This window comes from Leopardus geoffroyi, chromosome B4 (genome assembly GCF_018350155.1).
Source record: "Leopardus geoffroyi isolate Oge1 chromosome B4, O.geoffroyi_Oge1_pat1.0, whole genome shotgun sequence".
NCBI classification, from domain to species: domain Eukaryota; kingdom Metazoa; phylum Chordata; class Mammalia; order Carnivora; family Felidae; genus Leopardus; species Leopardus geoffroyi.
Genome location: NC_059341.1, coordinates 95,634,978 through 95,658,442, shown reverse-complemented (window position 1 = coordinate 95,658,442; position 23,465 = coordinate 95,634,978). Strand labels below are relative to the sequence as shown.

At 41.0% G+C, this 23,465-nt stretch overlaps 1 protein-coding gene and 1 long non-coding RNA gene across 2 annotated transcripts in view; one reads left to right on the top strand and one right to left on the bottom strand.

The window, feature by feature from the left end:
* KCNMB4 (potassium calcium-activated channel subfamily M regulatory beta subunit 4) overlaps window positions 1-21,078 on the bottom strand; it is a 64,647-nt gene extending 43,569 nt beyond the window's left edge. The window contains exon 1 of the mRNA XM_045465400.1: window positions 19,936-21,078. Coding sequence (XP_045321356.1) covers window positions 19,936-20,271 — 336 coding nt within the window. The 5' untranslated portion in view covers window positions 20,272-21,078. The remainder of the gene's footprint in view (window positions 1-19,935) is intronic.
* LOC123591298 lies at window positions 21,072-23,079 on the top strand. The gene is made up of 3 exons (XR_006709213.1): window positions 21,072-21,497; window positions 21,656-21,752; window positions 22,507-23,079. It is a non-coding gene; the product is annotated as an uncharacterized LOC123591298 (long non-coding RNA).
* The last annotated feature ends 386 nt before the right edge of the window (window positions 23,080-23,465 follow it).

Sequence of the window (23,465 nt, the reverse complement as noted above, 5' to 3'; positions counted from 1 at the left end):
TTTGTGTTTTTTAGGTTGAACAGGAGTTTGCTTCTCAGAGAATGGGTGGGGAAAGTGATATTCTGAGAAGAAAAAATGGAATGTGCAATGACTTTGTGTATAAATGTTCCAGAAAGACTGAGTCATCTAATGTGCTTGGAGGATAGAGGGCATGGGGGATGGCGTTGAGAAATGCCCAATTATCTGAACTACTACTCACTAAAAATTGCTTCTCTCTCCTTAAATGCTTCAATGAGAAACTGCTTGCTACCTCCTGCAGAGTATTCCCACCCACCCACAAATTTATTGTCATGTGTTGATACTATCTGCATTCTGTAATTCAGTAATATTCATTTAACTTTCAGATTCAAGCAGACTGTTAAGGTTGGTGGTACTATTAAAACCGAGAAAAGTTTCAAATAACATTCCACTTTCAAGAGAAAATAGTTCATTCATTCATCTTTAGAGTTAGAAAATAAAAATACCATGTCTACTAAAAATAAAGGTTAAGTCTAAATAGAAAAAGTCAAACCAAAACAAGAAGTTTTAACCCAGAAAAAGCTCAATAGTTATTATTTATAACAAGCATAACAGTACATGTAAAAATGTGTTCAATGGCATATGACTGTAACTTAAAATCTTTGAGATGACCAATCCTCATGACCATACAGAACACTGAAATGAAATAAAACTTTCTTAAATTTCATGCATGCATTCAGATATGCTCATTGATGGCATTATTTATGTATTGTATGTATGCTGTAAAGTGCACACATTTTAATGTGTGTATACATATTTAATGAAATATGACAACCACCATTTGCTTGAAAAAGACCAACAAGCCCTATCCATGCTAAGTCCACTTTAACCAGGATTGATTGTGTTGATAAGAACTTGATGTTTCCGGGGCGGCTGGGTGGCACAGTTGGTTAAGCACCCGACTCTTGATCTTGGCTCAGGTCATGATCTCACAGTTTCTGAGTTTGAGTCCCACATACAGCTCTGCACTGATAGTGTGGAGCCTGCTTGGGACTCTGTCTCTCCTTCTCCGTGCCCCTTCCCCACTTGTGTGTGTGTTCTCTCTCTCTCTCTCTTAAAATAAATAAATAAAGTTAATTTAAAAATTAAAAAAAAAAAAACAACTTGATGTTTCCTACTTGTGGCAGAATGAGTTTTCCAAAGATGGCTGCACCAATATGTATCCCATTTCCTAAGCCATTTCATAAGTCAATGTGACACTGACACTCTTCTCAGTGTACAGCTTTATCTTTCCTTCTTTAGAACATGGATGAGTCTATGATCCTGTGTGACTTCCAAGGCTAACTCAGAAAAGGTGACACAGCTTCTGCCCGTAACTCTCTCTTGGGAATGTCTGCCCTTGGAATCCAGACACTATTCTGTGAGGAAGCCAAAACTGCCCTGTGCAGAGAGATCACACTATAAGGCTGGTGTGGAGAGGAACCGAGACCCCCCCCACCCAATAGCCAGCATCGACTACCTGATATATGAGTAAATGAACCTTCAGATGATTCCAGTGTCCAGCCTTTGGGTATTCCACTGGGACCTCAGACGCCACGAAGCATAGATAAGCTGTCCCCTTTGTGTCCTAAATCTCTGACCCACAGAATTTGTGAGCATAATAGAAATGATTTAATCCACAGGAATCTTTGACAGTGGCTAACAGATCATAGGACCCCTAGGACTAAAAAGGTGAACACCCTTTAAGGTTCTCCTTGATCTACATACCTGAAAACACCTGAGGTTTGGTGAAATGTAGTCTAATGGGTCACTGTGACACAAGACCGGGCTCCTCATCCAATCCTCAGGCCAAAAGCTCCTTGAATGAAGGGAAGGCTGGGAAGGCCCTGGGAAGGCCCTCTGAAGTAGCTCCTACCAAAAATCTAACCTTTCCCCAGAGAACATGCAGACATTTACCAGAGTAGCCATGCAGTGCGGAAAGGGTAGACACTTACTTTATTTTTCAAGATTTTAATTCCAGTGTAGTTAACATACAGGTGTACAATATAGTGATTGAACAATCACCTGGCAACCATCGTTCGTCCTCTCTAGTTCAATGTTTGGTTTTTGGCTTGTCTAGAAGGGGCAGACATTTAGAGTGTTATAGGACTAGCTCTGCGCTAACCTTAATGCCTGAGGGCCCTAGTCTGACTGTGCTGCCAATGGGGGCTCATAGCATCAAGAGAAAAGGGAGGATGAGCACTGGGTGTTGTATGGAAACTAATTTGACAATAAATTTCATATGATAAAAAAAATAAAAATAAAAAATAAAAATGGACAGATAGAAAAAAAAAAAAAGAGAGAGAGAAAAGGGAGTTTTGGCCCAGGTATCACAATGGGCCCAGTGAGTCCATGAACTCTCTTATGGTTATTCCTACAGATCCCAAAGGTATAGATATAATACACATACTTAACTCTAGTCCTAAATTCCTCCCTTGACCCCCTTACTCATAGACAGAACTCTGAAACTACCTGTTCTTTCTCCAAATAGTAAACTGATAAGCCAAGACTGTCACCCTAGGAAGTCACAGAGATCACAGGAGTGAGGATTCCTACCACGTCCCTATTTAACTTGCCTATTTGGCTCCTGAAGAAGGTAGATGAGTCTTGGAGAATGGCTGTACTGCTAAATGAACCAGTGGTGGCCCCAATTTCAGCTGCCATTTCAGATATAGTCTATTTACTGCAGCAAATAAACTTACCACTGGAACCTACCCTCTGGCGACTGATCTGGCAAATGCTATTTTCTCCATTTTTGTGGACAAAGAACACCAGAGACCGCTACACTTTTACCTGGTCGAGATGGTGTAGATTTTCCAGACTTATTCAGGATTGTCCTACTCAGCACTACTCAACTTTCTTTGGTTCTTATGCTCTGCTCTGCAGTAGAACATAACAGAACAGTATACATTGATGATACCAGGCTGATGACTGGACCTGGAAGCAGGGAGAACATGGTGCCCTAGATTCCTTGGTAGAGAACAGATGTGCCAGTGATTGGGAAGTTCGGGACCTGCCACCTCAGCTATGCTTCCGGGAGGCTAGTGGTCTAGGGAATTTCTGGATACCCCTTCCAAAGTAAAAGACAAACTGCTGCATCTTTCACTCCTTAAAAATAAGAGTCACAATGTTTGGTGGACTTCCTTATATTTTGGTGGACACATATATATCTACTTTTGAGATCGTAACTCTGACCCCTTTACTGAGTAACCCCCAATACCATCAGCTTTCCGTGGCAGCCAGGGCAGGAGAACCCACCCCAGCTGCTCCAGGCTACAGAAAGCCCTGTCAATTCACCTCTTTGGCCCAGGGCCTCCAACAGTCTATGAGGTCTCTGCCAGATTGGGGGGTACATGGAGCCCACCAAGAGCCCTGATAACATAAAGCAAATCTATGCTTTCTTTGGAGAATATTTCCTTCTAAGAGACCACTGACTTACTGCTGAGTGCCAGTAGGATCTGGATGCCTGAACACGGAACATCATTACCATGCTATCCATTGGACACTGGGCTTTTTGACCCACTGAAACATAACGGTGGGGTTTACAGGGCTGAAGCAGGTAGTGCTGGGAAACAAGTTTCATAAGCAAATGGCTCACACTCCCAATGCACCCTCTCTTTTTTATACTATCACCTTTCCCAACCTGTCCTAATAAACAGTTGCTTACGAGGCTTGTTTTTCTACTACTGGGATATACGTACCCCCAGGAGTACTCTGCAGTGTGCTGGTGGGTATTTAAAGCCTTTGACCAGTTTGGGTAGATGAAGAAATCTGGCCTCAGGGAGCATAACTCTGAGGAGAACTTCCGATTGTTTCTCTCATAAGAAATTAAATTGAAGGTACAGACCTACACTGATTTATGCACACTGCCAAATAAATCACAAACTGCGTTTTGATTAAAGGAATGAGACTGCGTTTAAATCATCAGAAACAGAACTCTGATCAAAACATGAAATCTAGAAGTTGTATTTCCCATGCATCCCTTCTCAGGAAGCTGCTTGAGGACGTATCCACCAAAACAACAGTATAAACCAAGAAAAGAGGACCACACTGGGTCAAGAAAACAGAGTACTCAACATGGGAGAAACACAGCAGGCCTAAGGCGTAACCAGTTCAATTTGGGGCAGTAGTAGGCTGAAGGAATCCGGAATGGTATCCCAGGAAATTTCTTTAAAAAGAAAAACGTGGGGCGCCTGGGTGGCACAGTCGGTTAAGCATCCGACTTCAGCCAGGTCACGATCTCGCGATCCATGAGTTCAAGCCCCGCATCGGGCTCTGGGCTGATGGCTCAGAGCCTGGAGCCTGTTTCCGATTCTGTGTTTCCCTCTCTCTCTGCCCCTCCCCCGTTCATGCTCTGTCTCTCTCTGTCCCAAAAAAAATAAATAAACATTGAAAAAAAAAATTAAAAAAATAAATAAATAAAAAAAAATAAAAAGAAAAACGTGTAACTAAATGGTCACCTATTATGAATAACCATATGAAAAACGGTGTACAAAGTGGCTTTACAATTCTTTGGGAAAATTAAGAGAAAGGGTCACAGGAAAGTAAGAAATTATGAGAAGAGGATTATCAGCTCAAGGAAAATAAACAGTTATAGAAATGAGCAATAATTTACAGTTAAAATATGTTAATGCCCAATATTAATGGAGCCAAAAATTAGGATAGAACCGTATTTAAAGAATGAAGGGCAGAAAACTAGGGTGGGATGGGATGGTGTAAGAAAGCTAAATCCTCACATTCCATCATAGGGTCAATAGTATCTAAAATATACACATCAGAGCCTACTATTGGGAAACATGGAGATAAATATTAGAGAAAAAATAAACTAAAAATATTTAGTTGTGTCTGCATTGCAAAAGGGATCAAGACAAAGGAATCTCAATAAAGAAATACCCCCTACTAATAAAGTTATAGCACAATTTGATTTTTAAGCCTATGTTCATAATAATAATAGCAAATATTCATCAAAGGCTTACTATGTGTGAAGCACTATTCTAGATGTTTCACACATGTTAACTTACTTAATCCTGATAACTTGATGAGATAGGTACTATTATAGTCTTCATTTTATAGATGAAAAAACTGAGGCAGACATGTTAAGTAATTTCCAAGGTCATACTGCTATTTTGATTAAGATTTAATTTTAAAAAAGCATAATAGATACACAAGGTAAAAATGCAAATACTGGGAAAGGGTACAAGCTGAAATGTCTTTCTCTGACTTTGATCCTGACCCCCAGACAAACATGCTTAACAGTTGTACATTCTTCCGATATTTCCTACATTTTATTTTAACACAAATGTGAGCACACTCTTCTCTGTTTTGCCCTTTGTCTTTCATTTAACAATATATCTTGGTGCTGTCATATCTGCATATAGAGATCTATCTCATTCTTTTTTGAATTTTACCACATGGATATGTAAGAATTATTAATTAAAGGTGTTTCCAGTCTTTTGCAATTCCAAAAAAGCAACAAACTTCCTTTTACAGGCATCTACACATACATGAGAACAGGAAAAATCAAAGTGTGTCTACATTCAAAACTTATGACTACAGAGGCGCCTGGGTGGCTCAGTGGGTTAAGTGTCTGACTTCAAGTCATGATCTCACAGTTCGTGAGTTAGAGCCCCACTTTGGGCTCTGTACTGACAGCTCAGAGCCTGGAGCCAGCCTTGGATTCGGTGTCTCCTTCCACCCTGCCCCTCCCTCGCTCTATCAGGAATAAACATTTAAAAATTAAAAAAAACAAAACAAAACAGGGGCGTCTGGGTGGCTCAGTCGGTTGAGTGCCTGACTTCAGCTCAGGTCATGAGTTCACGGTCTGTGGGTTCGAGCCCCACGTCAGGCTCTGTGCTGACAGCTCAGAGCCTGGAGCCTGCTTCCAACCCTGTGTTTCCCTCTCTCTCTGCCTCTCCCCCACTCTCACTTGGACTCACTCTGTCTCTCAAAAATAAATAAATGTAAAAAAAAATTTTTTTTTAATTAAAAAATTTTTTTTAAATTAAAAAAACAAAAACAAAAACAAAGAACACTTATGACTATAGTGTTGCAAAGAGATTGTGCCAACTGCATTTCTGCTAGCAGTTTATGAGAGCACCTATTCCCATGTCCTTAAAAAAATAAAAAATAATCTGGTACAATTAAACATTCTGATAGGTGAAATATGGGACTTCTTGTGTGAATTTGCATTTTTAAATAGAGGTAATGATTTTTCCATATTTTTAAAACTATTTGTATTTATTTTCTGCAAACTGACTATCCATGACCTCTGCCCATTTTGGTTATTTTCTAAGAGTCTTTACATGGAAGAAAATTAATCTTCATCACACATTGCCAATTTCCTTCCTCATTTTGTCTCTTTTGACCTAATTTGTGGTATGTTTGCTATATAGCCATATGTAACTTTTAAGAGCACAATCTGTGAAAATTTATGCAATTAGACCCACATCAATGACAAACTCATTACCACTGTTATCTCATTTAGGATTTTAAATAAATATTCTTAAGCAAAGCTGTCCCATAATTTCCATCTGTACATGTATGTTATCATAGGAGTTTTTTTTTAAGTTTATTCATCTATTCTGAGAAAGAGAGAAAGCGCAAGCAGGGGAGGGGCAGAGAGAGAGAGAGAGAGAGAGACAGGGAGAGAGAGAATCCCAAGCAGGATCCACACTGTCAGCTGTCAGCGAAGAGCCTGATGCGAGAGGCTCGAACTCACGAAGCATGAGATCATGACCTGAGCTGCAGTCAGTCGCTCAACCAAGTCACCCAGGCACTCCCATAGGTGTTTGTTTCAATGTAATCCTAAAATTATTTTAAAAATTTCAGAAGTTTTCCTTGTTTCTGTGTGCTTGGGCAGAGTTTAAAATAGGATTAACGTTATCTGTTTTCATACAATTGAACTGGAAGCATTTGCAATTGGGAGTTTCTTTGTAAGATTAGTGAGATTACACTAATTACAACTAAATTGTAATTCTTCACTGAACTGCCTGCTCATGCTTGCCTTGTGTTAGTCAGGGCTCTCTAGAAAAACAGGACCAATAGAATATATGTTGACATATAATAAGAGATTTAATATGAGGCATTGGCTCATGTGATAAGGGAAGCTGAGAAGTGCCACAATCTACTGCCCACAAGATGGAGACCCAGGAAAGTGGGTGGTGTAATTCAGTGGAAGTCCAAAGGCCCCAGTCACAGCAATACCAATGTCATGTTCCAGCTCCAGCAGAGAGCAAATTTGCCCTTGCTCTGCTTTTTTGTTCTATTTAAGCCCTCAACAGATCAGATGATGTCCACCTGCATTGGTGAGGATGAATCTTCCTTACGGAGACTACTGATTCAAACGCTATTCTCTTCCAGAAACACACTCACAGATGCACCTAGAAATAATATTTTACCAGCTCTCTGGGCATTCATTAGCCCAGTGAAGTTGGCACATAAAATCAACCATCAAACATCGTCTTCCACTGAAGAGATGGTCATTTATTGCTAAGAGCTCTTCACTTGTTGTTTTGAATCATTTCTCGACCAGTGTGAATATTCTCTCAAATTTGTCATTTTTCTTTAGATTGCTATGTTGATTTTTTGGGTTTCATGCTGAGCACGGAACCTGCTTAGCATTCTCTCTCCCTCTTTCTCTGCCCCTCTCCTTGCCAGTACTCTCTCTCTCTCTCAAAATAAATAAATAAACATGTATTTTAAAAAATAAATTGTAATGTCGGTTTATTTAAAGCTTTTCTTTATTATGTCATTAAACAAATCAGTGCATTCCTGCAGAAATTTATGATTTCTGCCCTTAGTGTCATGTTTAGAAAGGCCTGTACTGGGGCGCCTGGGTGGCGCAGTCGGTTGGGCGTCCGACTTCAGCCAGGTCACGATCTCGCGGGTCCGTGAGTTCGAGCCCCGCGTCGGGCTCTGGGCTGATGGCTCAGAGCCTGGAGCCTGTTTCCGATTCTGTGTCTCCCTCTCTCTCTGCCCCTCCCCCATTCATGCTCTGTCTCTCTCTGTCCCAAAAATAAATAAACGTTGAAAAAAAAAAAAATTAAAAAAAAAAAAAAAGGCCTGTACTGCCCCCCCAAATTATGTAAATATTTACCTATATTTATTATTATTACCTATTACCTATATTTATTATAACAATAATATGTATTTATTATATATTATTTTCAAAGACCAAAATTTTGTTCCATCAAAATTATGTTATTTAAATTAAATTTATATTTTATTTTAATTAAACATTTTTCCAAATAATTTTTGAGTTGGGAGTTTCTTTGTAAGGTTAGTGAGATTACACTAATTACAACTAAATTGTAATTCTTCACTGAACTGCCTGCTCATGCTTGCCTTGTGTGTTAGCCAGGGTTCTCTAGAAAATTTATTTGGAAAATTAGTATTTTTAAATATATATTTTTCTAAATAATAGGGAAGCTTTAACATCATTTATTGAAGACGTCCCTTTATGAGTTACTTGAAATGCCAAAATTTGCAAAGCAAATCTCCTTTTAACATTCTTTTCTGGTAACAGCTTTATTGAAATATAATTCACATACCAGTCAATTCACCCATCTAAAATGTATAACTCAAAAAAACTTAAAAGAATAAAATGTATAATTCAGTGGTTTTTAGTAGAGTCACAGAAGTGTGCAATCACTGCCACAAAAGTTTTAGAATGCTTTCATCACCCCAAGAAGACACCCTGTACACATCTGAACATATTTTTATGTGCTTATTGGCCATCTGTATACTTCTTTAGAAAAATATCTACTCACACCTCTTGCCTATCTTTCAATTGGGTTATCTGCCTCCCTCTTTTTAAAAAAAATTTTTAAACATTTATTTATGTTTGAGAGACAGAGAGAGATACAGCAAGAGTGGGGGAGGAGGAGAGAGAGGGAGACACAGAATCCAAAGCAGGCTCCAGGCTCTGAGCTGTCAGCACAGAGCCTGACATGGGGCTCGAACCCACGAACTGCGAGATCATGACCTGAGCTGAAGTTGGATGCTTAACCAACTGAACCATCCAGGCACCCCTAGTTATCTGCCTTTTTAATTGTTATTGTTGAGTTATAAAAGTTCTTTATACATTCTGGATATTCAATCTTTATCAGATATGTGATGGGCAAATATTTTCTCTCATTCTGTGGTTGTCTTTTTACCTTTTTGATGTTGTCCTCTGAAACTCAAGTGTTTAATTGTGTTTGAGTCCAATTATCAATTTTTCCTTTGGTTGCTTGTGTTATTCATGTCATATTTAAAAAATTGCCTATTTCAAAGTCATAAAGATTTACACTTACATTTTCCTCTAAGAGCTTTACAGTTTTAGCTCTTACATTTAGGTTTCTGATCCATTTTAAGTTAGTTTTTGCATGCATACAGTTGTTCCAGTGCCATTGGTTGAAAAGACTGTTCTTTCCTTGTTGAATGCTCTTGACACAATTTCCAAAAATCAATTACTCTTAAATGTACTCATTTACTTCTGGACTTTCAATTCTACTCCATAGATTGGTATGTCTATCCTTATGCCAATACCATATGTCTTGATTATTGTAGATTTCTAGTAAGTTTTAAAATTGGAAAGTATGAGTCTTCCACCATTAGTCTCTCTCTTTTTTTTTAAGATCATTTTGGCTACCCTGAATCCCTTAAATTTCCATATGAACTTTAGAATCAGTTGGTCAATTTCTGCAAACAAAAATCCAGTTGAATTTTTGATAGGGATTATAATCAATCTGTAGATGAATTTGGGAAGTGTTGCCATCTTTACAATATTAAGTCTTCCAATCCACAAACAAAAGATATCTTTCCATTTATTTAGGTCTTCTTTAATTTCTCTTGATAGTGTTTTATAGCTTTCAAGGTACAAGTCTTTTGCTCTTTTGTTAGAAATACTCTTTTGTGAAATACATTCCTAAGTAATTTATCATTTTAATAATATTATAAATAGAATTGTGTTCTTAATTTCATTTTTAGATTGTTCATTGTTAGTGTATAAAAATACAATTGATTTTTGTATATTGATCTTGTATTCTGTAACCTTGCTGAATTTATTATGTCTGACAGATGGGTTTTTTGTTTGCTTTGTTTTTGGTGGATTCTTTAGGAGTTTCTTTATACAAGATCACATGATTTGTAAATAGTTTTATGTCTTCTTTTCCAATCTGGCTGTCTTTTTACATTTTTTCCTTACCTAACCATCCTAGATAGAACTTCCAACATCAAACAGGGGTGGCAAGAGCACACATCCTTATTTCTGATCTTAGGGGGAAAGCTTTCAGTCTTTCACCATTTATTAGCTATTCGTAGTAGCCCTTTATCAAGTTGAGGAAGTTCTCGGCTATTCCTAGTTTTTTTTTTTTAATCATGAGAGGATTTTGTTAAATGTTTTTTCTGTGTATACTGTAATAATCATGTGATTTCCATCCTTTAGTCTATTAATATGATGTATTAATTACATTAGTTGATTTTAGCATGTTGAACCAACCTTCATTCCTGGAATAAATTCCACTTGATCATGGTATATAATCACAAACTCTTTCAAACAATAGAAGAGGGAACACTTCCCAACTAATTCTATTACCATGATACCAAAGTCAGACAAAGACATCACAAGAAAACTACAGACCAATACACCTGATAAATACAGATGCAAAAATCCTCAACTAAATGCTAGTAAACCAAATAAATCTAGGAACATATAAAAAAAGGATTAAATACCATGACCAAGTTAGGAGAAAGGGGAATGAGTACTAATGTGTACGGGATTCCTTATGGGAGTGATGAAAATATTCTAAAATAAGATAGTGATAATGATTGCACAGTTTTGTGAATATACTAAAAACTGTACCTGTTGAAAGGGCAAATATCATTTTATGTGAATTACATGCCATTAAAAAAAAGAAAGAAAGCTGCTTTCCATCTATTTTCTCTTTTTCCCCTTTCCTACTGCCTAAAAGACAGACATGATCAAGCTAGTAAAAGCATCCTAAGAGATTGTAGAGCAACAAGACAGTAGGAACCTGGGTCTTTGGATGACCTTCCACATCCAAAGTCTGGCACAGCCCCATGGATTATATACAGGCTCAGACATTTACAACAGGAAAAAAGAAAAGAAAAGAAAAGAAAAGAGAAAAGAAAAGAAAAGAAAAGAAAAGAAAAGAAAAGAAAAGAAAAGAAAAGAAAAGAAAAGAAAAGAAACTAGTACTTTGTTTAGGTCACTGTGATTAGGTTCCTGTTCAAGCATCCCATCCAATATCCTAATTCTATTAGGTTGTTTCTACATTGCACTACTACACACAATTCTGCAATGAAATACCCCATATATACATTTCCTTGGATATGTGTTAGAGTTCTTTAGAGTAAATACCCTGAAGTGAAATTGTCGGGTTTTCAGATATGCACAGCTTCAGTTACACTTAATATGTTTGATTATTTCCCTAAGTGGTTGAACCAATTTCCTAGCAATGGGTAAAACTTACCATTTTCTTCAATCCTCACCAACATTTGGTCATGTGAAGCATATTAAGTTTTTCCAAAATGATGGGTGTGAAATGGTGTCCTGTTATTGTTGTCATCTGAATTTCCCTGAGATTAGTGGAATTGAGCATCTTTTCACATTTATTGATCTTTGAGTTTCTTTTATGGATTGCTTGTACATATCTTTTGCTCATTTTCCCATTATATCATACACCATTGTCTTAATGATTTGTAGACATTTTCATTTTTGTTTATTACTGTTTTGCCATTATCTTGCACTAATATTTAGCTTTACTTCCGCTTAGTTTACAATAATTTTAATCATATAGAAATTGTTATTTTTTTTTTTTTTTAATTTTTTTTTTTTTCAATGTTTATTTATTTTTGGGACAGAGAGAGACAGAGCATGAACGGGGGAGGGGCAGAGAGAGAGGGAGACACAGAATCGGAAACAGGCTCCAGGCTCTGAGCCATCAGCCCAGAGCCCGACGCGGGGCTCGAACTCCCGGACCGCGAGATCGTGACCTGGCTGAAGTCAGACGCTTAACCGACTGCGCCACCCAGGCGCCCCATAGAAATTGTTATTTTAATGTGCTCAAATGTGTCACTCTTTTCCTCTTATTTGTTTAGTCTCATTTAAGAAAATATTTAAGCCTCTGTCATAAAGATATTTTCCCAAGCTTCCTCCTGAAACTTTTATAGTTTTCTTTTCATATTTAGTTTTTCTTCCATTTGGAACTGGATTTTATGAGTGTGAAGTATGTGTCAGATTGTCTTTTTCATGTACAACTAATTGACTCATTCTTTCCCTGAAGAATTTTCCACATCTTCTATGTTTTTCAGTAAAATTTAATAATTGCTAATTTAATTTCTCTAAGGATACATTCTTTACCATTTCACTTTTAAAATTTGTCAAGGTTTATTTCATGACCCTGAATATAACGTTTTTGTAAATATTACATGAGCACTAAAAATAGTGTACACCTTGCTACAACTTAATATACTATTCTATATGTCAGTTGTCAGTCGTTAAACATGTTATTTAAATCTATCATATATGTGTCAATATTACTTTTGTCTGTTTATTAGTCACAGAGGTGTGTTAAAATCTCTCACTCTCATGATAGACTTGTGTATTTCTCCATTGAGGTGTTTTATTTTTTTAATGTATTTTGAGGCTGTATTTTTAGGTATATCCCAATATAGAATTGCTATATTACATTGAATTTTTTTATAATTACAAAGTGTCCCTCCTTTTTATCTAGTAACAAGTTTTTGCCTCAAAGTCTACTATATTTCATATAATACAGATACTCCAGCTTTTCTTTTCCTGTTTTGGTTGATGTTTGCATGTATATTTTCCCATCTTTTAACTTTCAACCTTTCTGTGTCCTTATATTCTATGTGTGACTCTTGAAAACAGCATATATTTGGGTTTGTTTGTTTGTTTCCAGTCTACAATCTTTGTCTTTTAAGTGGAAGTTAATCCACTTACATTTAATATAATTACTTATAAATTGGCATTTAAATCTATCTTATTAATTTTTTGTTGGTGTTCTACTTGTCTACATTTCTTTTTCTCTTTCTCCTTGCCTTCTTTTGGACTGTTTGCTTTATATTATTTCATCTTCCCCACCTATTTATACATTCTTTTACTTTACAAATTCTTGAACTTCAACATAGAACTACTAAGTCAGAAACTGGGGTGGAGTTTATGATTCAATGGGCCTAAGATGAGACTTGAGAATGTGAATTTCTAGCAAATTCACAGTGCTCAGCATGGAGCCCGATGCAAGGCTTGAGATCATGACCTGAGCCAAAATCAAGAGTCAGATGTTCAACCAACTGAGCCACCCAAGCACCCCAAAATACTGAATCGTGATTACTCACCTACTCAAAAACTTTCCTTGGCTTCTGTGTTAGATTTCTGTTGTTGTAACACAAACTTAATGGCTTAAACAACACAAATTTATTATCTTAAAATTCTAGTGGTCAGAATTCTCAAATGGGTGTCACCTAACTGGGGCTGTATTCTTTTCTAGATTCTCTAAGGGATAATCTATTTTCTTGCCTTTTCCCGCTTCCTTGGAAAAGAAGGCTGCCTACATTCCTTGGCTCATGACCCACTTCTGTACTCAAAGTTAGCAATGCCTGGTTGAGTCTTTCTCATATTGCATCACTCTGACCACCTCTTTCACATTAAAGGAGGCTTGTGATTACCCTAGGCCCACCGGAATAATCTCCATATTTTAATGTCAACTGATAAACTACCTTAATTTCATCTGGAGCTTTAATTCCCCCTTGCCAGGTAACATAAGATACTCACAGATTCTGGGGATTAAGATGTGGACATCTTGGGGGCACCTGGGTGGCTCAGTTGGTTTAGCATTTGACTTCGGCTCAGATCATGATCTCATGGGTTCATGAGTTTGAGACCCAGGTTGGGCTCTGTGCTGACAGCTCAGAGCCTGGAATTTGCTTCATATCTGTGTCTCCCTCTCTCTCTGCTCCTTCCTCACTCACCCTCTGTCTCCCTCAAAGATAAATAAACATTAAAAAAAAATATTAAAAACAAAAAAGATGTGGACATCTTGGTGGGGGGAGGGGAGCATTATTCTTCCTATCATGGTTTCCCAATGTCACCAAACCCAATTCCACATTATTGATCCCAGTTTACTCTTCCACCTTAGCCCTAAGACTCTGTTCTTTGTAACTGTGTTCCAACCACATGGTCTATCTGATGATTCCCCAACAGAGCCTGCACTCACACAGCTTTGCTTCTGGCATTTTCTCTTCCTTGATGTTCTCTTCATTCCTCCCTACTTTTTCTCCCAAGATGAAAATCCTATTCATTCTCAAATTTTCATAGCAAATGTTTCATTTCCCATGAAGCTTTTCTCCTAATCTTTCCTCTCTAGTGTTTGTACTTTCCTGTAGAACTTACATTACACTTCCTTTGATAGTTATTTGTGTTATTTCCTCTGCCGGAGAATGAACTCATTGAGGGCAGAAACGTATGGATTCATCCTCACTTGTATGTCTGTTAGACATATCTAAGACTAAACCCTTGTTTTCCATTCACACTCCTCCCAAACTACTCTTCTCTAGTTTTCCCATCTAGTAAAATCACCTCCCTTCACCCAGTTGGACTTACCACAAACTGCTGAGTCATCTTTGACCAGTCCATCAGTGAACTTCACCAATACTCACCCCTGATCTAAGTCACCATCATCATTTGCCTGCCCTACTAGACTCCTTGTTTTCAATCCTGCCCCTGCATCTCTCACCTTGCACAAGTGAGCATGTGCATATGCATGTACACACACAAATACACACAAATTCTATTCTCAATCCAGCATCCAGAAGGATCATCTACATTTTTTAGAAGTTTAAGTCTGATTATATCTCAGTCCTGCTTAATGTCAGACAGCTTACCATCACAAACAGAACAGAATCCAAAGGTCTTACAGTATTCTGTAAGGTCTAACCTCACCTCCCACTGTTTCACGTCTTGCTCACTGTAGTCCGGCCTTATTGTCATCCTTACTGTTCCTCACATTAGCCTGGCAGCCACCTGCCCCGGGGCCTCTGCACTTACTGTGCCCTCAGCCTGTGAAACACTCTTTCTCAAGACAGCTATATGATTGACTCTTTTCTGTCCTCTATGCCTCTATTCATCCTCTCATGCTCTTTGGTCTCTGTACAAATGTCACTTAACCACTGTGTGCAAAAGGGCAGCCCTTCATCTCTTCCACCAGTCTGTACCCTTATGCTGCCTGAATTTTCTTTACACCTCTACCATTACATGACATTACATTATAAGTCTATTTCTTGTCTGTCAGCATCTACATAAACTTCATGAGGGCAGACTTTATTTTGATCTCTATTCTAGTCTCAGAACCTGGAAGCATGCATTGCACAGAGGAGGCATTTAATAAATATTTATTAAATGAATAAACTTATCTTTGTATGTCCTTGTTTCTTCTTTTTTTTTTTTTAGTTGATTTATTTATTTTTGAGAGAGAGAGGTGAGTGTGTGTGTGCAAGCATTGGAGCAGGGCAGTAAGAGAGGACAAAGAGAATCCCAAGCACAGAGCCTGATATGGGGCTCAAACTCTCGAATCATAAGATTACAACGTGAGGTGAAACCAAGAGTTGGACGCTTAACCAACTGAGCCACACAGGCGCCCCTGTATGTCCTTATTTCCTGCCCAGTCCTTTGATCACAAGATGCTAAGACGTACTCCTGTTTCTTGCTCCATCCTTTGATCACAGAGGCTAAGCAAGTATTGGAGGAATTGGATTTTACGTACTTGCCAAGTTATTTAATATAATCACCAGAGGAAAACAACCACAGCAAGCCATCCTTATCATAGAGAAATAAAGATTGTAGAGAAATTGTCACAATCCAGTTTAGCCTTTGATTACTTAGTTTTGATGTGATGGACCTCCCTAGAGCACAAAGTGTATCATACTGAACATTTACTTCTAGGATGCAGCTCAGAAATCAACCCCAGGAGACCACACTGTCTACACAGGATGTGTGACTGGGGGGCAGGGGACGGGGCTTTGGGACATACCAGTGTGGTTGTGAAGGATACCACGGGAACCGTAAGCTGTGAGGAACACAGTTAGGGACATTCGGTTTCAGAGGATACACTCAAAAGTCTAAAGTTTTTCTTCTCTTCAGTGAATTTCTCTCACTTTCACAGTACTATTCTTAGGAATAGACTTTTTCCCTTTGTGTCTAGGTTTTTCAGACCAGAGAACAACAACAACAACAACAACAACAAAACCTCAAAACAAAAATAAAACACATAGCTTCTAATCACTCACTCTCTCTTCTTGCACAAACAAGAGATAGTTTTAAAAATTCATCTTTTCTCTGCCACCCAACGTATATATTGATGTGAGAGCAAATGTCTGGAACTGCATTAAGTTCATTTAAGCTAAACCAATTTTAAACGACCATTTTGACACTAATGTTAAATGATCCTCTTCTTTTCCTTCAGAATTTCCTTGAGTCCGTCCTTTAATGCCAGTTCCCTATATTCAGTAGGATCAGTAACATCTTTTAACCTAAAAACACAAGTATTAATCACAATGGATCCTTTCAGTTCTTATTTCACTTTTCTTGCACAACAGATGAGTATGTTTTCTAATCAGTAATTTTTGACTCTGTCTACACATTAGAGTCACTTGCGGAACTTTTTAAAAAACACCAACTCTCAGGACTCTCCCAAGACCAAGTCCAAATCTCTAAGGGTGGGACCCAAGAATAAGAATTTCTTTGTAAAGTTTCCCTAGTGATTTTTTTTTTTTTTTTTTTGAGAAAGAGAGAGAGAGAGAGAGAGAAAGAGAGCCCACGAGCAGGGCTGGGGCAGAGGGAGAGAGAGAATCTTAAGCAGGTTACATGCCCAGCGCAGAACCCAATGCGGGGCTTGATCTCGAGACTGTGAGATCATGACCTGAGCTTAAATCAAGAGTCCAATGCTTAAGGGACTGAGCTACCCTGGAGCCCCTCCCCCAGTGATTCTAATGTGCAGCCAAGGTTAAGAACCAAAGCTCTTAGCACACACAACTGCTAGCCCCTCAGAAACAATGCAGTGATGGGAATAGCACCCAGAGGGAGCGTATCCCACATTTAGATTTGACTATGGTTAAATCACAGAGCAGGTCATTGCCCTATGTGTAACTAGTGGACTTGAATACTATATTATATGACCGGATAGAGTGATTACCCTTGACAATATGGATATGATTCAAACCATAAATAAGCTGAAGAACACTTAAAGATATCTTAGACAGGATTAGTCAAAGGTCACATGTGTTCATAATATCTTCTTTGGTAGTCTATAGCTAAAGAAGTTATACATGTGCAATATTCTTTCCCTTTCCCTGCCGTTTACTATAATTAATGCAGCAAACTCAAGGGAGGGGTGGGGGAAAGTCCTTGTTCTTTTTCTTTCTAAGAAGTGATTTCCTAAAGATGGTTTCTTGTGGGGAGTGGGTCCTGAAGAAGAGAAGGTTGAAGGCGATTAGGATCCTTGGCACTGAAGGGAATCCAGACATTCCACAGAGGGAATGGGTGGGGAACCCAGGCCTTCGATAATTAGGTGATGCAAGGCAAAGAAAAGACCTAGGCACCCAAGAGGCGTCAGGAATGGGCAAAGGGGCCTGCCTAATTCTAAGGGCACTGTGGACACATTCTGCTTAGGTACCGGGTTCTGGCACAATATCAGTTATGTTGAATTTTTCCATCACTAATCGCTTACAAGAATTGTACTTTAATTGTCCAAAAGTAGAAAGGTGACTGCCAAAGAACAAACTTATGTTCTACAAATGCCATAATGTAATCATAATTTGGATAAAGATGTGTACTGGTCTGGCTAAGGAAACCTTGACTAAATTCACTGGGCTGTTGCTCATCATTTGTATTTGTGTGTGTGTGTGTGTGTGTGTGTGTGTGTGTGTGTGACATAAATATCTTTCTCCAGTTCTCTCATATCTTGAATACTTTATAAAACGTCATTTTGTTCAGACACTTCTTCAAAACAATTGTTGCTGGAATCTGAACTGGCACTGGAAGAAAATAGATTATTTGCAACAAAGAGAGAGACAGAGAGAGAGATAAAATTGTAGTATTACATAAAGCATTATGACTGCTTCCAACTGATTTAAAAATCTATGTCCTAATGATCCCAATTTACTTTTTCTGCCAGATCCTTCAAAATTGCCTGGAAATTACAAGCAGGCTTTTTGCAGTAAATTCTAACTTCTCAATGTCTTGATCAGATATTAGCCATTTATTGGTATATGTGTATATAATTTATTATTAGTGCCTGAACCACTATCTTAAACTAATTAGCAGTGTTTCACCAATTATAGCAATGCCTCCTAAATGGTGAACTACCATATAATTTCTAAATCACTATTACTGCTTGGCACCTTCTTTTATATTAATGGTTTAATCCTGAAGAAAAAAAAAAAAGTGATGTTTCTAAAACCCTAAGGTTTCTTTTGAAGTTACTGAGCTTTAAGCAGATTAACTTATATTTGTTTTCCAGAGTGTGCTTCTTCAGGACACTGATTATACCTTATCTAAATCTGTACTTTTATATTTATTTATATTCACTTCTTATATATTATCTTCATTTTTAAGGTAAATGAATACACGTTTGTCAGCAGGAGCATCTTTTTTAAAGAGAAGTCATTTTGTAAAGGAATTCCTTTTTTTTTAAATTTCCCCAATTCAAGAATTTACCGTTTGTTTAAGGAAACAAGACCCTGAGTTTTACTGCAGAGAAATGGTACGTTTGTTTTAAGTACTCTTAAAATGCTAATATAATTGTTTTTCCCTTTGGGATTAATATATCTTGTCACATTTAACAGAAAGTTTTCCTGTGTACACAAGACTCATTCCCTTTTGTTTTTCTGCTGGATTTTCGAGCAGAGCCCTCACCAAGAGGGAAAATGACAGTAACGTTAAAGAAGAAACACACTTTCACTCGATAGTTAAGCGCCAAGCATGGTAAAAACAGACCAGGAGAAGATAAGAAAGAAAATCCTTCTTGCAGAACCAGGCGCACTACAAAGCTCAATTAGTTCACAGACTGAGGACACTGCTTTTTATAAGTTTTTTCTCTCCACTGGGAACAGTTTTCTGAGTCTCCCTCTCTCGGCTATCCATCCCTCGAGTCCTAACCAGGTTTTTTCTTTATTGCTTGAGAGAAAGTTGCCAGGGAAGGAATATTCGGTACATATCACGAAGGGTTTTCTATTTTCAGTAAGTTTTACCGTTCTCCAGATGGCTCCCGATCGTCCCTAGACACACAGAGTCACTAGGCTTCCTCCCGACCCTTTTGAGAATCTGTTTCGTGAAAACCAGGAGCTCTCTGTAAACCCCGGAAACAGACTTGTTCGGAATTTCGCATGTGATTTCCACGTCGTCTGTTGACCCTCATCTTTGCGGCCCAAGTTAAAAACGTCTGTTTAGAGTTAAAGGGCAAGGAACCCTCTAACATCTTCCAAGGGGCCCAAAGATCTCGAGCTCCCAAAGCCAGTGCTTGACGCGGCCCGTGGGAGCTCAGACCTTGACCGAGCGCCCGAGTAGGTGGATCCCTGCTACCCACTGGCTTTAACAGGAGGAAAAGTAACTTTCCGCTCCTTGCACGTCTCCAAAGTCCGACCTGTAGGCGCCGGACCGAGCTGGGCCAAGGTCTCAAAATCTGAGACGAGACAAGAGAGATGTGTAAAGAAAGCCTCAGGGCATTACCGGTCGCCGCGCACGAACCCCGGGCCCCGGGACTCCCGGCTGTGCTCACTGCGGGTCCAACGCCCCGTCGCCTCCTAGGGACGCGAGCAAAAAGACACTCCGAGCCCGCCCCGCGCGGCGTCTGACACCGAGGCTCCCCCAAGCTTCAAGACCTCCGCAGGAGCCAGGCATCCCTCGCGGGGCGTCCTTACCTTGGGGTTGGTCAGGAGCTGGTGCTCGTCGCTGTGCAGCAGCGCCCTGGAGTTGGACTCGGAGTTGTTCACGTAGACCTGGACGCAGGGGTACTGCGAGGTGCCCCTGCAGTCGGCGCCACAGGTGAAGGTGCACTCAAAGACCTCACCGATCTGCTGCACCGACAGCACCGTGCAGTTGGCCGCCGTGGCTTGCAGATCCTGCAGCGCGGGACTGAGCCAGCAGAAGCCGAAGATAAAGAGCGACACGACGCCAGAGATGATGAGAAACAAGCCGAGCCGGATGCTCTTGTCCTCGGCTTCCGTGTACTCGTAAGCCACCCGGAGCTTCGCCATCGCCCCCCACTCCCGGCGGCTGGCGCGCTCCCCCCGCCCCCTCCCGCCCCCGGCGCCCAGCCCGACTGCCTCGGGCGGGAGGAGCCGCCGCCGCCGCCGCCGCCGCGCGACAGCAGGGGAGTGGGCGGCGAGGGGGAGCGCGCGAGAACAAAGGGGCCGAGGCCGGCGACGCCCCCGGCGGCGGCAGCGCCCCCCGCCCCACCCCCCCCAGCCCCGCCGCCAGCCGGGCCCCGGAGGCTCGCGGTGCGACCGCTGCTTCAGAGCCTCCTGCACCCTCGGGCGCGAGGAGCGCACGGGCGGCTCCTGCCTCCAGCGCCCCCTGCCAGCCTCCGCCCCCGCGCTCTCCCCGCCTCCCCCACCCCGCCTCCTCTCGCCCGGTGTCTCCCCGTCTCCATCGCCTGCTGGCCACCGCCCCGCCGGCTCTCCGGGCAGCTGCCCCGAGGGCAGGCGCGGCTGGGCTGGGCCGAGCCCCGGGGCTCCCCCGAGCGGGAGGCGGCTCCGCCCGGCCCCACCCGCCGCCGACCGGGGCCTTCCCGCCCCGCCCGCCGCGGGGGCGTCTCCGGTGGGCGAGGGGGACGAGCACCGCGGTGGGGGGCGGCGGCGGGCGCTTGAGATCCTCTTTAAATCCCCCTTGGAGGGACGTCTGAGATGAAAGCTGAGGATCGATCGAGCTTCACCCGAGTGAAAGTTAAAAACAGAAACGGAAAACAGGGAGCGAGGGCGTAGTGCGAGTGGAGCGGCGGGAATCTTGAACTCCGAACGGGGATTGGTCAGCCAGCAGGGAGAGCGAGCCAGCGGCCAGGCGGCCGGCGCTCCGGGGAAACGCGCAGCCCGGCCAGGCTGGTGGGGACGAGGTCCCCGGGCGAGGGGCGTAAGCTGGGTGCGCCCCGGGGAGACCGGGCCACAGGTTCCCGGGCCGGGGCGGGCGCGCGGAACCGCAGTCGGCGGGGCGGGGGACGCCCTCCCCTTCCACGCCCAGCGAGCGCTGAAACTGTCCGGCCGAAGAGTCCTAGCTCTCCCAACCGCCTCGGCGCGGGCCCGCGCACCCCCCGCCCTGGCCCCCAGCACGCCCCGAGGGCGCCAGGATAGGAGTGGAACGGGCTGATTCAGGGGTTTGCTGTGGAGGCATCGCGCGTGGGACAGCAGCCTGCGACTGGCGAGACCAAGGAAACTCGCTGCCGGGGTCCTGGCTGGACCTAGCGGAAACTTAGGTCTCCGGCAGCCAGGTGAACCCCAACTCGATTTGCCCCGAGGCTGGGGCTGAGTAGGGACCGAAGGAAACAGCCTTGCAGCCCTGGATGGAGACACCACTTTCCCCATCAGGACAGTCCCCTCGCTCCCGGACTCCCGAGAACAGAACCCTTTCTGTTGTTTCCTTCCTTAGGAACCTTGCCACCCTTGGCCCACCCCGGAATTTGTAGATGAACTACCCAGGAGCGATGTATGAGGCGACAGCGGCGTGCAGACCCGCTTTGGGACAGGTACCGTTTCTAGAGCTGCATTCTGCTGTCTTCATTCTTGCAGTTGCTCCTTCTACCCCCTCCTCTTCTGTGCATACTTTCGGCTTCTATTCTTTTCATGACCTTTTTTTTTTTTTTTTTAAAGATTATCTTTTTCCAAGCCACGCTTCTATCATATCAAACTTGAGAACTATCTCGACCTACATTTTGAAGAATCAAAATGTTCACTTCTTTGCAAAGCATGTAAACATATCTTTCTCTTGATTTGCAAGTCCCAAATGGGTATACTCTTAATTAAATTCAGTTATGTTTCTGATGAATGTGGAAATACCAAATCATGGAATTCTTGACTTCTCTTTCTTGGATTTCAAATGTTAGCTACTTAACTGGTATTAAGTATCTTTCAACTGCAGTTCTGATGTGTTACTTTGAAGTACTCATTCCTTTATGTGGTAGGTAACAGTATTTCCAAGCAAGGAGAAAAACAAGTTTAAATTACAGGAAGACCCTAAGTGTTTTTCTGAAAAAATTAAGACGATACAGGGTTTGGAAGATTTCCAAATCAGGAAGACACCTTGTACTTATTACCTTTCAAGTTTTGAGAGAATAGATTTCCTTCTTTCTTACCTAAGAAGTATGTGATTTTCTGCCCTTTCTGTTGGCATGAAGACAATTGTTGGTGATTACATTATCCGAAAGGGAAAATGAGTTTAATCATTGAAGCAACTTAACCTGAGATCACAGATCTTTGGCCTCAATCTTTTTCCTACTGCAGGTTATAAACATCTTCCTTTTCAAGAACGCTCAAGCCAGTCTAAGATCTGAGGCACCGGTGAGGAGATAACAACAGCCAATTATCCTACCTTGGTATGCTGAGCAACTTAACCTTGAAGCAGAATTAACTCTTATCAGTGGTCTTATTAGTGGCCTTAAAACACAGGGATGGGGATGCCCAAAGATAATTTAGTAAGTATGATTAATTTTTCAATGATTCCAGAGCTCAAAGAGTTCTGTAAGTGAACCCTCTGCCCCAAAACTGAAGTAAGATGGTTTTCATGTATCAGAAAATTCTGCCTTAATTTAACCTAAATTCTTAAGGGCTTTTAAACCCATTTTCCTCCCAAGTTCTGCATGAAGTCACTCTCCTTCCTTGTAATTAAAATGTTTGCAGAAACTGTTGCCATCTAGCCTTCTGTTCTTTAAACATTTACTTTTCTCCCTTATTTCCTATTTTTAAGTCAGCTTTGCTGTTCTTCTGAACCCTTTCATTATCTTCATGTCTTTCTTACTGAAAGTCAAACATATCAAAAGACTTCCCACATTAAATAAATTTCTGTTTTATCCTTAATGGAACACTGTGTTTGTTATTAGTTTCATTCAGTTGACTTGGAGCTGCCGCATCTCATTTCTAACATTCAGTAAGGCAGGCCCTCAGTTTCAGAAAATGAGTCACCATCGACTCTCTAAGTTAGAGTAGTGGTAACAACCCTTGGGAAAAAGATGCTAAGCTCTGAAGTGACTTGGCATCTTGTTTCTGTGGAGGGCAGAGGCAGCACAGATTTTAATAAAAGCTAGTTCTTTGCCTGGTTCGCCACCAATTAAAAGACTACAAATGTGACACACAGAACCAGACCAACTTATTTGCTGTACATCATTGTCTGCAGCAATGTTTTCAGGAGAATCATGGTCAAGCCTTGATGTTCTTTTCAAAAGAAAAATAAAACCTATCTAAGC